This window comes from Cyprinodon tularosa, unplaced genomic scaffold (assembly GCF_016077235.1).
Source record: "Cyprinodon tularosa strain WSP-4 unplaced genomic scaffold, ASM1607723v1 ctg458, whole genome shotgun sequence".
Classification (NCBI taxonomy): Eukaryota; Metazoa; Chordata; class Actinopteri; order Cyprinodontiformes; family Cyprinodontidae; genus Cyprinodon; species Cyprinodon tularosa.
In genome coordinates, this window is record NW_024039183.1 from 820,347 (window position 1) to 836,986 (window position 16,640).

Genomic DNA, 16,640 nt, shown 5'->3' on the forward strand with positions numbered 1-16,640 from the left:
TTGCTCTGTACCTGTGACAGTTTAATGACAATAAAAGCTGGAAATTATCTACTTTATATCCATTAAAGCAATCACGCTAAAATGTTTGAGCTTGCTGTTATGCACATTGTACACACCAATTTCAATTTTCAACGTTGCAGTCTAGTGTGCATAGCATTTTTATACATGCAAACCTTTCAAATATCAGGCCATACTGTCTGTTGCAGACATTATTCATTTATTTCAGTTTATCTATTTATTTTTTTTTTTTCATACATTGCATATACTATTGCTTTTACTGCTTGGTCTGTGACTAATGTTTGTTTGGAGTATGATAATCTGCAATAGATGACATTTGCTTTTTGCCCATAATACACTAAACCATAATTCAACACATTATTCAAGCGCTCCCAATAAGTGGTGTGATAGACATTGTTCATATCTCTAACACCATCTAATTAAAAGTCATCACCTTATGTAAGACACTTTCTCACAACTAGCTGAAACAAACTGATTGCCAATCCTCTTCTATTCCTTGCAATGGGAGGACTGAATAATGCATAGGCATTTAATTCTTAACTCCTGTCCTTACAAGCAACATTGCCCTGCTTGAAATATCCAATGAAATTCTGCAATGGGGAAAATTTGGGCAGATCAAAAAAGCAGGGACCTTTTTCATGGTTGTTCATTACAGTTTTTACTGCCATCTTGTTCCAGATGGTACCATAATTCTAAATACACTGAATTCCCTGATTTACTTTATGATGTGGCACAGTTTATGGGAGCATTTAAGGTATTTGCATAGCATTTTACTGCTGCCTCTTGGAGATTATGTCAGTAGTAAACTAAACAATCACACCTCAGGCCAAGTATTTCTGCCTTGGACACAGTAATAACAGTCTGTGAGGGTGGAAACAAAATCTCCAATATACTCTACGTGTAATCACATATGTAACCTAAGTGCTTTCACTAAAAGTATACATACCTATTACTGGATTATATCAGCAACTGTGCATAATCCCACTCAGATAGAAAAAAAAAAAGAATTGCTGCTTTCCTGTTATCATATGGCGTTCCGGACTTTTTGGTTCTGTTAAAGTTTTCACATTCACTTTGATTTATTTTATTTATGTTGCTGTCAAGATTTTGATAATTTTCATTTTTTTTCTGTAACTCTTCCTTGTTATTTTTAGGTCTAGTTTTTCTCCTGTGTTTCTGTTATCTTTAGATTATCTTCGATGGCACATTAGTTACTAGTTTGTCTATTTCTTTTCCCTTTTATGTCATCTTAGTTCTTTCTGGCTCTATTGTATTTCCCAATTTCATTATTTGGTGCTGTCATTAAACCCTAGTACCACTCTCCTTTACCCTCAGGTCCTATCCCAGCACCTAAACACTAACCCTGAGCTCTAACCCTCCGTTTGCGCGATCCCACAGATACTGAGGGTTGAGTGCTGTCCCAAACCACGTAGTGGTTGGGGAGAGTGCAGAATTCAGCCCTTAAATAGCGAGTATGAATCAGTCGCAGGCTCGCAGGAATTCGGCAGCAGGTGTAACAGTGGCCTGGTGGCTGAGGAAACATGTTTTGCTAAATGTAAATACCGCTGGTTTGCTGCATCTTCATCACACTGTCAGAAAATCAAAAGTTAGTGTATGAAAAAAAACGGAATCAATTCCAAAATGAAAGATCCTCTTTAAAATAGTTTTATTTGACTGTATACCTTTCCTTTATGAAAGGGGCAAATGTTTAACGTTATGTGCGCCACAGAACTACAGCCATGCACATGGGGTGTCACTGTGTTGTCATATCAATGACTGCTTTCCTTTTCCGTTGCAAGAAATAAGCCGTCCCATTCAAGTTTATTCTCCCGACATTCAATCAAGGCCCCTTCCAAAGCTTTGAGTGCGACTTCACTGGGGGTGAAACCTGATAGCTAAGGGTTAGTGCATAGGGGCGGGTTAGGATTGGTCCTAGGTTTCCTTCTAGCCCCTTCACTGAACACCTGCTACCAATTAGTTGATTACTCCATTCATTGTTCTGTTTAGCATATATACTCCTCCTCTGCAATTACTCATTGTTGGATTTGCTTCTCTATCTCTTCTCTATCTCCTGAGTGTCTCCCTGTTTTGATTCCTGAGTTCCGTGCCTGTTAATGGTCAGATTTATTCTTATATTGCTACCAAATCAAATAAAACAACAAGAACTGCAGCTGCCTCTGCTTTTGGGCCCTTTACAAACCTCCACATATCCTGACACTTTCCCATTATATAGCAGAGGCAAACCTGTGTACCAAAGAGCAGCAGTAGTAATAAAATAGATTAGCTATGCTCTGTAAATCTGATTGACTGGTGTTTCTTTAATCAGCCTGATAACATAATAAAAAAGTACAGCTTTTTCAATTAGCTTTTATTTCCTGCCATGAATATTTATAGGTGTAGTTAGATGATTACAGGTCTCAGGAGGTTACTGTCTGCAGGACTGCAAGCTATAGAAATATTAGATAAGTCTTATTTCCCTGCTTATGTTCCTCTGTACATTATGTTCAAAGCTTGTATGAATGATTAACAAACAAATATTGGTTCTGAAGGAGGAAGTAGATTCCAGATTTTTTCTGGTGAAGGTTAATCTTTATTTTTCTTATAAATGTGTCCAGTAAAAGCAGTAAATGTGATCTCAGAAAATAACTGTTTTATACTTCCAGATTCGTGCTTAAGCTGCAAAATGCAATCTGCTCAACCTTCTACAATGACAGTTAAAGGCCCTTTAATATTGGAAATAATTTGTTCTACATTTACCTTTTATTCCGATTAAAGCAGCTACACACTTTGTGGGAAGTGAGAATTTTTTTCTTGCTCCCACAGGTCTAGGAGAAAATTATGCAATTTTTGTTCTCACACGCCTGTTTTAGGGGGTTCTCACTGCTTGCTCTCAACAAATCTTCAGGGCACAGCTTTGTTCTTGCTCTATGTCCAAAAAAAGTTAAAATAATTAATAAAATAGGAAAAGTAGAGATGTTTTTCCGTTTTTTTTTTCTTTTCCGGATTGGAAATTCCCCTTAGTTTCAGGTGTGGACAGTTTGGAGGATCGGCTGTCCGAGGCAGTGATAAAATATGAACATTTGTATGATATGTCTTCTACTGTAAGTATAGTTAATATTATGCTGTCCTCCTCCTTATAAATCCAATGAAACCCCTCCTGTTATTGTGTTCGTGTTTTTTATTTTTTATTTTGCAGGTGTAATGTAAGCGACAGTGGAATAAATTCGGCAGCTGAGCTTCTGGCAAACTGAATATATGGTGGAATTGTTTTTAAACAACTGTTTGTCAAATAATAGGTTCAAAAACTCCACTAATGGTCTAAAATTTCTTTAGCCAAAATACACAACAGAGTGGCATGCATGGAATGAATCATGTGCATACCTCAGGTTTTCAGAAACCTGCTTAATCAGTGTTGCCAGAGTAGGCACAGGATCCCCCTTAACATACATTATATATATATATATATATATATTTTTTTTTTTTTTTCAGGCATTACATTTATGTCATTTTTTTAAATCTTGCAACAAAACTCTAATAGCTAAACAGTTGCTCTAAGAAGAGTAACATGAACATCTGTCCACATTATGATTTGAAAGGGGCCATACAGGCTTTTACGGCTGGAGTTTTCAAAAGAATGAAATGATTTCTAGTTCCTAATTACCAGGTTGGAGAATTCATTATTAAAAACAACACTGGTTTAGAGCTACAATAACCTTAACATGTTTTATGCCAGTTTCAATGCGCCATATAGTTAAAGATGATGGTATTCGAGATAAGCGCACAAAGCATCTCTCTAAATCGTTGGCAATGTCACGATAAAAACATTGTTCAACTTAGTCTGCATATGTTAATATAAATAGTGTCCGAAAAAGAAATTCTCAGGAACAGTTTTAATGATTTAGTTCAGGCATTTATATATTCATTTAATGAAGGCCATTTATTGTCGCTGAGTAATAAAACAAAGTGGTATCTGGGGTAAAGAAAGGAGAGGAACAAACAGAGCTGGATAGGACACATTTAGAGAAGCTGCCTCACTCATTAAATATCCTGTTCACTCATTCAGGAGTTAAGATGGGATTTTTCCGTTGACTAAAAGAGAAGAATTTGAAGCAACTCAACTCTTAAAGAAAGCTCAGCTCCCGCTAGATTGGCTGGGGTTCCTTCTTTCCATGACTTGCCAGAAGGGCTTTCCACCCACACACACAAATTCACCCACAAACAACTGAAGTGGAGTAGACGAGACACCCACAAAGCCATTTATTCTCATGACTTGTTTTTTTGCTCCAAGAAATGATTCACATACAAAGGGCTGATGAGATAAAGGTTGATTATAAATTGTCTTCCACTGCTAAATGTGTCAAGCCAACCAAATGTCAGAGGATATTCTGTCAAAGGATATTGAGCTGACTGCAAATGTCAGACAAGGAGGAGGCATCAACCAGAGTATGGGGAGGAAACAAAGGAAGGAAACTAGTGCACATGTGTTTGTGTGACCCTGATATAGCAGAGCACCTGTCATCATTATGTTGTGTAATGATGAAGGATTTGGTTTGAACTACTGTTTCAGCTTTTATGACCCGTTTTCTTTGGAAACAAATACACTTTGAACTTCTTGATTCATCTCCATCAACAGATGAAACACTGTCAGACCAACACAACACCACTCATCTGGCATCTAACAGTGGATCCCACAGAGCAAACTTTGGCAAGATATAAAACATATTTTTTTTTTAGCAATTACATAAGAAAGTGTTGGCCAAGAAATGAAAAAAGGACTCAATGCACAAATATTAATATGTGTTTGGTCATGTTTTATCCTGAAGTTAATATGAATAATTTGAAATAATCTAAAACAAAAACAAATCACAGTATTAGAATGACACGCAAGGGTGTCGAGGAAATTTAACTGAAGGCAATTTCAAGATGTCACACCTCCTGTATTTGTTGCATGCTGATCAGTTTAAATAAATTAGAACAAACGGATGAAAATGATTCGAACACGTCTAGCACAATGTTGCAGCCCCAGGATCAAATTGGTCTTAACATCTTTAATGGAACAAATCAAGAATCATTAGGGAGTATTGACGGAGGCACACAAACGAGATATTTCTCTGTCATATGTGATCTCTCTACATGGGCTGATAAAAAGTGACATTGCTGCTATGAATTGTGTTGTGCTTCTTTTTTGCTTCACAAGGATGTTTTTTTTCTTTTTCTGCTGTGCTACAGAGAATTATCCATACTCACCGAAGGCTGTGTAGAATTCTTCTTTCATAAGGTGCTCATCATCGTTAATGTCATTGTACTTCAGCAGGTCGAACAATGTGCACTCAGATATATCCTTGGACAGACCTTCATGCTTGATGACCTTCGAAGGAAACACATTGTTCTCTTTAAGATTATAGACAGTGATTTTGCAGTTTGAGGTTCTGTTTGAACTCATGTACCACAAACACCTTTATTATATTGTGTATTCTATAGAATAATGAGTCAGCCACTTAGTTGTGGTGCTTGCATTTTAAACTGCCATTTTTCATCCACTACTTTTATATTTGAGATTTTCAGATTTAATGTTCATTGTAATTCAACCTCAACTTTATATTTGTGTAAAGGAAGTATTATAATACGGTTAGTGGAAAGGTCATCAACAGCTTTGTTCAACACCCCATGCATGGCCCTGCATGTAAGACATCCATCATAAAATATCTGCTGTCAAAAAACTTATCACAAGGGACAGCTTTATATATCAAGTCTTGTCCTCCGGATCAGTGTACTTCAATTTCTGGATGACTAGGTTGAAATATTAGATGGTCATCTAAAATCCTTAGAATACCGTCCACATCCTGTGCCACAAAAGAATGGGGTGGACAAAACACATCTAGATCCACATCTTTATTGTTGTCCTTTAAAATTTGAGGTTTTCTATATAAAAGGACTATTAAATATTTTGTCTGAATCTGACTTTATAATTTATATTAGTCTGCTCATCTATTAAGCCAGAGAGAAATATGCATTTTCTTGCAACTTAAACTACAATGGAGAGAAAAATATTTGATATGGTGCTAAATTTTCTAGTTTCCCTCTTGCAAATCATTATCTATATTAACTGCAGATGTATGTATCCTTAAACTCATAAAAGACACCTGTCCATTAGACTAGGGCTAGTTATCAGTTTTAAATTATTGTACACCTCGGTATGAAAAAGGTAAAGTTTCAAAATTGCCGAAGTTTTCTCTCTTACCATTCCAACATATAAGCGTTCTTTTTTTTTCTTTTTTTTTTTTGTAGAAATAGAGCTAATATAATGCATAAGATACCTTTACTATCCAGGATTTGCGAAACAATTACTACTGACCTGTTACCAAGGCAGACAGCTTGCTGGTTGTGCTGGAAACAACTTGTCAACCAGTCCTCTACTACACTTCTTCATACACATTTGATAATTTTTCAGCATCTATTTGCATATATCCCTCTATATACAGGTGCCAAAATTCATAAATTTAAATTTTCCCTTAAATGAGAGTGAGAGCCTTCAAGCAAGAAAACTTTGGGATCACTCCTGTGATATAAATACAGCTCGCACCAACAAGTCTTGTATGAGTTTGTGCTGAGGCTCAGCCCATAATTCAGCAAGAATTAAATTTGTTTTTCTTTTTAAATTCATACTTTTTTTAAAATAGAGCTTTAAATATAATACATTGAAACCGTAATAGTTTTGTTGCAGGTTATCAAAATCAAAATTTCATACCAGCCAATGCCTATTGTCAACAGATTAAATCAATTAAACAAGTTCCAATCCCCGGAAATGACCAAAACCAGAAAGCTGTGTAAGGACAGCACGGATAAAATAGAGCTTCATGAGAAGGAAACAACTGTTGCAGCATCACACCTCATGGGGCATCACCAAATATAAGAAAGATAAGGCATAAGCTCAGAACTACATACCAAGACCTGATCAATAACCTTAATAGAGCTGAGACCACAGTCTAAAAGAAGAATGTTAGCAACACACTATGAAGCATGACAACAACTTAAAGCATATAGCCACATCAACTAAGAATCATTTCAAGGTCCTGGGGTTGTTGAACCAAGTCTGCAGGCCTGAACTCAATCGAAATTTCTTTGGAGTGAGCTTAAGGTTTGCATTGCCCAGTGACAGCCCTGAACCTGGATCAGGTCCAGAATCTCTGTGCAAACCTTTTTAAAAACTACTGAGAATGTCTGATATTTGTAATTGCAAAAAAAAAAGGTGTCAAATATTCAGTTTTGTTTCTGTAATGTGCTTAATACTTATATCATGTCATGCAAGAAAATGCATATTAATTGCTTAAAATCACACAATCTGATTTTCTAGATTATTTTTTGGATTAAATCCCCACAGATAAAGATCACCTATGATAAAAATGAAAGACTTCTACATATTTAACATATATGTAAAACTGCAAAATCAAATATTTGTTCTCCAACTGGGCTGTTGTATTTTTTTATTTGTAAGGCAAAAAGTAAAATATGTAAAAAACATTAATGAAAATGAATACAAAGTTTTACACATTCATCTCCTTCCTTTCAATATGTATGATTCCTCTAAAATTCTGCTTCATAATTATATAGAGAAAGACCATTGAACGACTGAGAAAAAATCCTAGATGTGTTCAGTGGCTTACAGCACACCACGTGCTCTAAATTATCTGAGGCACATCATTGATATGATAACTAGATGTAATGTTTATTGAGATTGCAGCCACTGGCTGTTTCAAATCAAACCTTGATTTAAAAAGTCAATGGAACATTGGCTAATTAATCAAACAGAACACTTCTACAACTAACAGCTACAGTAGCTTTCTTTAGTTTCCTGGTAATATAGACTATATTTCAGTAATTACTCCTCTGTTCTTCAAAAGTACAAAAATGTCTGTATTATCTAACAATACAATAATATTTTAGATGCTGGTACATACATTCTAACCCACAAAATTGAACACTGATGTAAAAGTTTAGGTTATGCAGTCAATGTTAAGTCTTTACACTGTGGTTAGCCAAAATAAAACTGATTCTGCTCACAATTCCATCATTCATGGAACCAATATTACGCTTTTGTTTTAAAAATTCTTCTATTTAAAAAATTCAAGAAAAGTAACAATAATATTACGCACTGTTGAAACATTCATAGGAATGTAAACATGGAAAGCAGCAAATCAGTATTTGAAATCAACTGGTTTTAAATGCATATCAACAATCGGGCTACTTCTGAAATAAGATTAAAAAAATATTTTTTTTGTTTATGGATTAGTTACTTTAATTTGTTTGCCCTAGTATATGAAATCATCAAACAGCAGCAACAGACTGTGGGATGAACCTTAACAAAAGGAATACGATAGTGACAGCAGCATTGTGAATTATGGTTTATGGTCACTCGTCACCAAGAAATGTAATTGGCTATGAAGGTGGAAAGATTTTAACATTTTCAAAACAGTCTACGGGCATCTTAAATTTCATAAAACATGAAAGAAAGTTGGACAGAGCTAAAATGGTTTTATTCTCAATGTTGAAAGGGGTTTCAGAGAGGAAAGTGTTGCAAACTTTCCCCTAATTAGTCAGAAAATGAAACCATCACTGATTGGTTGTTGTGCCATTTGATGATAAGTAAGGTTTATTTTTTATATTCCTATGGAACCTCCTGTATGTTAAATGACTTTCTCTTTCTTGCATCACTGATAGTCATCGACACGAGCAGATTTTTACAGCTGCAGGAGATAGATAAGGAAATCAGTTCTCACAGCAACTTGCTCGAAAGCTATTTTTTTGCAATTTGCCTTGTGAAAATGTTTGTTCTCCTGTCCTGTACGGTAAATACCTGTAGGTTTACTCTGTATGTCAGAGCAAAGACTTTGTCAGTTTGCACTCTGATGCAGATGATCTGCGTTACAGTTCTTACTTTCATTTTGTACAAATTTTCCAACAAACCCCGACTGCTTTTTTTGTTTTGATTTCTTTTACCAAAACATACCTTTGACAAAGTATTTTGTCCTCCACAGAGGTTTCTATACAAATTTAAATTTTGCTACAAAAATTTAGGCTGTACAAGCATTTAGCAGTTTTTTACCAAGATAAAAATACACATTTATACATGTTTGATCAGTAATCCGGGTCATGGCAACCAGAAAACAGGTGTAAATTGGAAGGTAACCAGACTTTTGTTGTTTTTTTTGAAGATGTATTGAAACCTTTCCAGGAGTCTTTGTCAGTTCAGTCGTCTTGCACGTGAGCAATCAGATAGAGCACGGATATATTTAAGTAGCATGGACATCCATCATACTGAGCAGTCAGATAGAAATAAAACAACCACAGCTAGTTCTTCTGAATTCTTCTAAGACTTATATTTTTGTTTTAAGTCTCCATCTTTAAACACTGTTAAATTATTAAATCAATTCAGCATTATCTTGCTGCATGGACAGAAAATATTTTAGTACCTTTTCCATCAGGTTTCATGTTTTTAAACGCATGTTTAACAGTGGTGGATAATCAAGAAAAACAAAAGCATGTGCAGAGATTAGATCAAACCGCTGCATTTTCAGCTCTACAACACAGACTGCGTATAGGAAAGAGGTAATGCTCAACTTTTACTTAATCTCGTCTCTTGAGACCAGTTTGAGCATCTCATAGTTGTATTGATTATTTGTTTCAGAATAACTTATCCTGGGTCTCTTAGGAGTAGGAGATCAGCTAAAAAGAGACAGAACATTACCAATACATACAGCATGGATTATGAACCAATCTCACTGCATCTCTCTGTAAAGTTCCTTTATATTTTATTTGTTCTAATACAGATAAGCCCCAAACAAGCTTAGTGGTGCATAATATTCCCTAACAGTTTTTTTTTTTTTTTTTTTTTTTAGAAAAAAATAGCTTTTCTGTAACAGCTTTTCATCAAATTATGAGGAACAGACATTGTAAAAGTAAAAATAAAAAAATAAAAAAAACAAGGGAAAAAAAACATTTTGATTTGACATTCGAAAAGGCAGAAGCAATTTTTCTGAAACTTTTCATTCACACACTCCAGCACTTAGCCAGGGTGAGCATTTACACGTCTCAAATAATAATATCTCAAATAAGATGAAAAAATGCTCCAATTAAAAAAAAGTGTCTAAGGACATGAGGGGGGTTTAAGGATGCTAAAACTTGAGTATATTGTGTCTGCTGGGTTTGTTTACAAAATTTTTTATTTACTATTATCACAAACATGGACAACATTGTTCATATCCCCTTTTTAATGAAAAAAAAAACAACTTAATGGTCACAGAAACTTGAATCCTACAAAATGAATAACTAATAATACAATTAATCACTAGTTATTTTTTATTATGATAATTAAGAAATGCAAGTCAGGCATTGCTTATAAATGCTGCTTCAACAGAATTATTTAAAAAATAAACTCATGAAACAGACCTGGACAATAATTATGGAACCCCTAGAAAACACCTTGAGTCTTATTATCAGTCAGTGACACAGTGTGTACCACACTCAACATGAACCAAAGGAAGCAAAAGAAAGAGTTGTCTCAAAAAGGAAATTATAGATAAGCATCAAGACCATATTGATGTTCCTGTGACTACTGTTGCACACATGATTCAAAATTAGACATCCATGGGAATGTAGCCAACCTCCCTTGATGTAGCTACAGGAGGGGAATTGATGACATAACAAAGATATGGATAATTTGATTAAAAAATGAACCCAGAAAAAGTTCTGAAGAGATTAAAGGTAACAGCGAACATCAGTGTCAGATTGCAACATCCATTGTTGTTTGAGCCAAGTGGACTTAATGGTAAGGGACAAATTGCCTCAGAGTTCATCTGCTTAACTGTTTCTTTCCTAGACAGAGTCACCTATAGACCTAATCTACATTACATTTTCTAACAAAGAAAATGTTTGAGGATCAATGCTTCTATGTTCTGTTTGTGGTTTTCCTTCCATCTCTAACCGCCAGTTGGCCTTGGCAGAATGTTGTTCACAATGAGCCTGGTCAATGGCGGCTGGCCAATAAAGGGCACAAGGGTGCTGCCTCACCCACCCAATGACCCTGATTAAGACATAAAAAATTATATATTTTATTTTTTGTAAATGAATTTTAAATTAATGTGTAAAATATGTTTTGAACTATATTGATATATATTTTTAGAAGTGAAAGATAAATATTTAATCTTTAATGAGGAGTAAAGCGTCACTTTTTTTCCGTCTGATTGGAGATGTATTTTCGCCCTAGGACGCACAAATCTTTGCCCATTAACTTTCGTTAAAAGTTGTACACATGCAGTAGCTCCTCTGCAATACAAAGGTACAGGAGACCTCTGGGTGCAGGAGAGCTGCGCCCTGAGGTGACAGGAAGCGTATTTTACCGCGAGAGGCGGGGTACACCCTCTCACTAACCCTCTCTCCCTTGCGACCCCACTCTGGACAAGTGTGTCAGATAATGGATGGATGGAAATTCTATCATTTGTAGTTGCAGATCTGTCATTACTATGTTTTATTTTGACAAACGGATTCTTCTTTACGTTCTTTTTCCTGTTTGGTGCAATTGCAATTGCGGATCTTGAGCGAAGCAAAAAATAGCTTGGCTCTGTATTTTGACGGTGATTGATGGAGAAGATGTACGTGGACAGTGACGTGTGGAGGAGTAGTGATGGATGCGGAACAGCTCTCATTGATTAACGTGACAGACAAGTACTCCACGTGACGTACGTGAGCAGGGAGAAGTGGAGCAATGACGGAGTATGTGGAATCTGGGGGTAACGCTTTATTCCGTTGCCTTGACTGCCTGCCTCCTTTTTCAAATGTCAGGATCTGGCCCAGCATGGATAAAGACAGTTAGGGATGATTGAACACACTTTTTGGAAAAGGAAAAGAAGCATGAACAATCTGGGATTCACATGGAAAATAATATGACATAGTGTACTTTTTCTAGGTGTTTCTTAATTTGCATAGTTGCACTTAAATTCTTAAATAAATACATTCTCAGAAAAAAATTTGTTTTTTTTATATAATATTATATGAAGCTGATTAAAGCTACAGTGTGTAATTTTCAGCGACATCTAACGTCCAGACTGCAGACCACAGCAACATGAACATCTCCCCCCCACCGCTTTCCCCCCCGACAGTACGGCGAGCGTCACGGGACAAAATGTCTTCCACGACGTCCGCATCACCTACCTTCTCAAGTGATGAGGTTTGTTTACATAGATAATTTTACAGATAGTATTTCATTAGTCTGTGTAGGGTATAGATTTCATGTAGACTTAAGATAATAAATATACTCGTTTTTTTTTGTTTTTTTTAGCGTAATGGGCGATCTCGCAATCGCTAGTTTGTTGGCTCTGCGCTGCCGTAGTGCAAAGATGTCTGCCTCCATGGCTGCGAGACCCGCTCCTATGTAATTATAAATAACGAATTCTAAGGCAACGCAAATATTAAGGTTAAGAGGCTGAGCTCGTAGATGATGATAAATAACATGTGTTATGTATAATATATTACATTTCTGACTGTATATCCCTGTAATTATTACACACTGTAGCTTTAATATATTCTCCATTATTAAACTGGTACATTATTTTTTTAGGCTTGTGATACCATATTGTACCATTTAAGACACAGATTTGCCTTCACAAAAGGGCAAGATCTATTTACAAAAAGTAAACCTGTAGATGTAATTATGTTTTGTTTTTATAAAGTGTTTTTATAATTTTTGTTGTTGTTGGCATTCATATAAATATACTTGCGTGATAACTTAGTATATGTTTGATTGGTTTTTGGCATACGTCTAATTTGAATTTATAGCCCCTTCTGGAGAAAACTCCACTAGCCACGAGTAAGCCTGGTAATGCTGGAGGTGCTTTGCTGTTAAAATTTAGTTTTCCTCTCCACTAACGCTATGTGCATGCTTGGTGTGAGGGACTGCAGTCAATGACTGAGTCAATGAGTTGATGCAATCAGTTGGTTTTTCTTAGATAAAAATTTTGTATCAATCTGACTGTTTGATCTGATTGTAATGCTGTCATGATCTTGGCACTGATGACTGGATTATTGGTTTATTTCTTCCACCTGCTTAGCTCTGCCTACTTTTCATTTTCTCTCATCTGATCCACCTGTTACAGGTCCTATTTAAGCTGCTTGTTTCCAGCCATCAGTGTCAGATTATTAAAGGCATGTGTGGAATTTTTCTAGCGTACCCAGTGGTGTTTTCTAATTACCTTAACCTGACTAATTTCTGCCTCTGGACTCCTGAGTTTCCTTGACCCAGTGCTGGTCTGTTTTGCCTGTCCAGTCTTTGAACTGCTGTTTGGATTCTGCCTATTAACAAACTTGAATCTGTCTCTTGATCCCAGTTTGGATTCCCCTTCGTGGATTTTGCCTATTAACAACCTTGAATCTGTCTCCTGATCCCAGTTTGGATTCCCCTTCGGTACCTCTTCATCTATCTGATTTCCTGGCCTGGACATCTGCTCCTGCATCGACACTGACTCTGGATTCTTTCTCCGGATTCTTCTGCTCTTCCTTGTTTGCTGGCTTCTGCTCGCCAGAGTGCTCTGCTTCATACCTGGAGCTCTCTGGGCAGCTCCTGCCAAATGCTGTGGAGAAATCCCCCTGTTGTATTGCACTCCTTCCTCTGGGCTTGGACTGAACTTGGACTAACCAGGTTAGTGACTCACATGCTCGCTATTGTTCCCAGAGTTCCGTGGTCACTAACCTGAGTTTCTAACTATACAGAGATTCCAGTAAATCGGTTCCAGCTAACGAGCCACAGATTAGAGAGTAATCAATTTTGTTTTAAAACACTTCAGTCTGTCTGCTGGAATTCTGGGTCCCACTTTCTGAGCTCTGACAAATGGAGGACACCATTGTCAAAAACAAATCATAAATAAGCCAGACTGGACTTTGACAAACTACATGTTGACAAGCCACTAAGTGTCTGGGAGAATGAGAATGAAATTGAACCAAGGCACATCACCATTATGTTCAGATATAGAAAAATGTAGCATATGAATAAAAGAACACTGTCCCTACAGTGAAACATCAAGGAGACTTTGTTATGTTAGACTTAGACAATTTTTCTTTTATTATTTTGTTCAGGGGCTGCTTTACTTTATCTGGCACAGGGTATCTTGAAGTCGAGCAGGGTAATAAAATACCCTGACTATGAAGTGATTCTAGAGAGAAATGGGCTGCCCAATGTCATAAAGCTTGGTCTCAGTTGTAGGTTGTGGGTCTACCAATCGGATAACAACCCAAAACACACAAAGAATGGCTAGGAGGGAAACGTTGGACTATTCTAAGTAGGCCTTCTATGAGCCCTTACCTAAATCCATGAGATCTTTGAAAAGAGCTAAAACGTGCAGTCTGAAAAAGGTACCTATCAATTCTAAGACAATTGTAGTAGTTTGCTCATAAAGTGTAGGCCAAAATACCTGTTCAGAAGTGAAAAAGTCTTACTGACAGTTACAGAAACCGTTTGATTCCACTGATTTCCTCAGAAAGTTGCCCAACAAAATATTACATTATCATTTGTCAAGACCTGTCTCATGAGTTTATTATCTCTAATAATTCTGTTGAAGCTTGGCTGAAAAGCAATATCCTACGTTTATTTCTTAATTTTCATATAATTTTTATTTAGTCATACTTTTGTCAGGTTCAAGTTATTTATTTGACCCTTGCAGGCTTTTCTTTCATTAAACAAGAGGTACCAACAACTTTGTCAGTGTGTATATTCCTGTTTTCCTTTAGATAAATAATTTATAAATATGGCAAAACTTACAATATCACAAAAGAATGGGGGGTGCCAACAACCTTGAATGCTTTAGTTAGCTTATAAAGTTGTTTCCCAGTACTTTGAGTGTTTTAGGAGTCTAGATCAGATTTTTATCTGCTGTGTCATACTGTACATACCCTCTTTCTGATAGGGTATTCACATCAAACAAGAATGATGCAACTGTAGTAAAGGATTTACATATAATCCCTACATAGGGATGTGTTCATTAACCAAGCAATGCAGAAGAAACGTTTAAAGTGATACAAATTATGCAATTAGACTGAATGAAGCAAATTAGAGCCTGCAGTGGACACAAGCCAATTTCTCTAGAGTTAAAAAATCGTAACTTTTCTGTCAAATTGTGTTGCTTCAACCAGTAAGAGATTATGTTCTTTCAACAAAGTGTGAAGGAGAGGAGCAGTTACAATACTTTTTTTCAATCAAAATAAAATATAAAAAAAATACATTTGACATGGGATAAAGTGGGGAATGCTCTTTAGAGGTTTGTGTGTGGCTTTTAAATAGGTGTTTTAATTCAGCCCCTAGAAGGACTGTTTAATCATTAATCATCTGTCCTCCTCTTTTAACTCCATAGGAGGGCTCAGCCTGCCACCTCTGTCTGGCTTTCAAAGTTTCTCTGCGTGGTCTTTTGCTCTTTACTCCTACTGCTCCTCTGAGCTACAGAGGGCCTCCTCGTCTGATAACTACTGTCCAAGTGATCCTACCCCAAAGTGGGATAACAGTTTTGGAAAATATTCCGGAAAGTTACCATGATCCAAATGTAACTCCCAGAGTTCCTAAACTGGCATTATCTCTACATACTGTATCTCAGAACTGTGACTCCCTAAGCAAAATCCAGGTTTCCCATATTCAATATATTTGAAACCAGCAAGCAGAGAGAAACTTCACATATTTGATGGATTTAAAAGTTTCCCCTATTGGGTGGAATGGGGTTCAGTGTGAACATATCATATGAATCTATGGGTTTGTGGAGAATCTTCCAAACTACATTTTTTTAACAGAAAGATTAAATGTCAGGAATAGCGTTGAGTTTGAAGTTTTATACAGTAGCCCAACAAGGCCTTGATTTTGTTTTGAAAACATGCAAATTGGAACAGACAAGGGGGTCTACCCATTTGCAATTGGGGTCATTTGGCTTCTTTTGTTAGAGTGCTAATACCCCATACCCATTTTAGTGTCTGAAAGGTCGGTTGTTAAAGGGGATTGTTGGCCTGGCTGATTAGACAAGGTCCTCCACTCTCCTATACAGGGGGTGCGATGATAATGGGGAGAGATTAACTCAATTGCTGCATTGTAGGTTTTTGAAAGCTGGAACCTGAGTCCACCCCTCTGTTTAAGGTTGTTTCTTCTTTATTTTCTTTATCCAACATGTGGACATTCTGGTCCTCAAAAGAATGTCATTTGTCCACAGCGTGTAGATGTACCCTAGAGTCTTGTCCAGAGGAAGTAGCTCTTTTGTCTTGGACCATGCATCTGTGGAGAGGTTGTTTGGTTTCGCCAATATAAATTTTACAGCACCGCTCAATGCACTGAACTGCACATGGCACTCAGATCATATTTGGTTTGGGGGTTTTGTCCTTAGGATACACTAGCCTCTGTCTAAGGGTCTTGTTAGGTTTGAAATTTACAGGGATTTTGTGTTTGCAGAAAATCCTCTTGAGTTTTTCAGAGACTCCAGCAACATATGGAATGGCAATGTTTTTGATCTTCTCTCCATTATGTTCTTTGTGTGTCTTTTGGATTTCCTTGCTGATTTGACAAACGCCTAGCTTGAGTGTCCAGTTTTGAAGAGCATATTTGT

The 16,640-nt window shown here is 36.6% G+C and overlaps 1 protein-coding gene across 2 annotated transcripts in view; it reads right to left on the reverse strand.

Annotated features, from left to right (window-relative positions):
• fstl5 (follistatin-like 5) overlaps positions 1-16,640 on the reverse strand; it is a 294,437-nt gene that overhangs the window by 128,883 nt on the left and 148,914 nt on the right. For both annotated transcript variants that reach the window (XM_038300837.1, XM_038300838.1), the window contains exon 6: positions 5,266-5,386. In XM_038300837.1, coding sequence (XP_038156765.1) covers positions 5,266-5,386 — 121 coding nt within the window. The remainder of the gene's footprint in view (positions 1-5,265; positions 5,387-16,640) is intronic.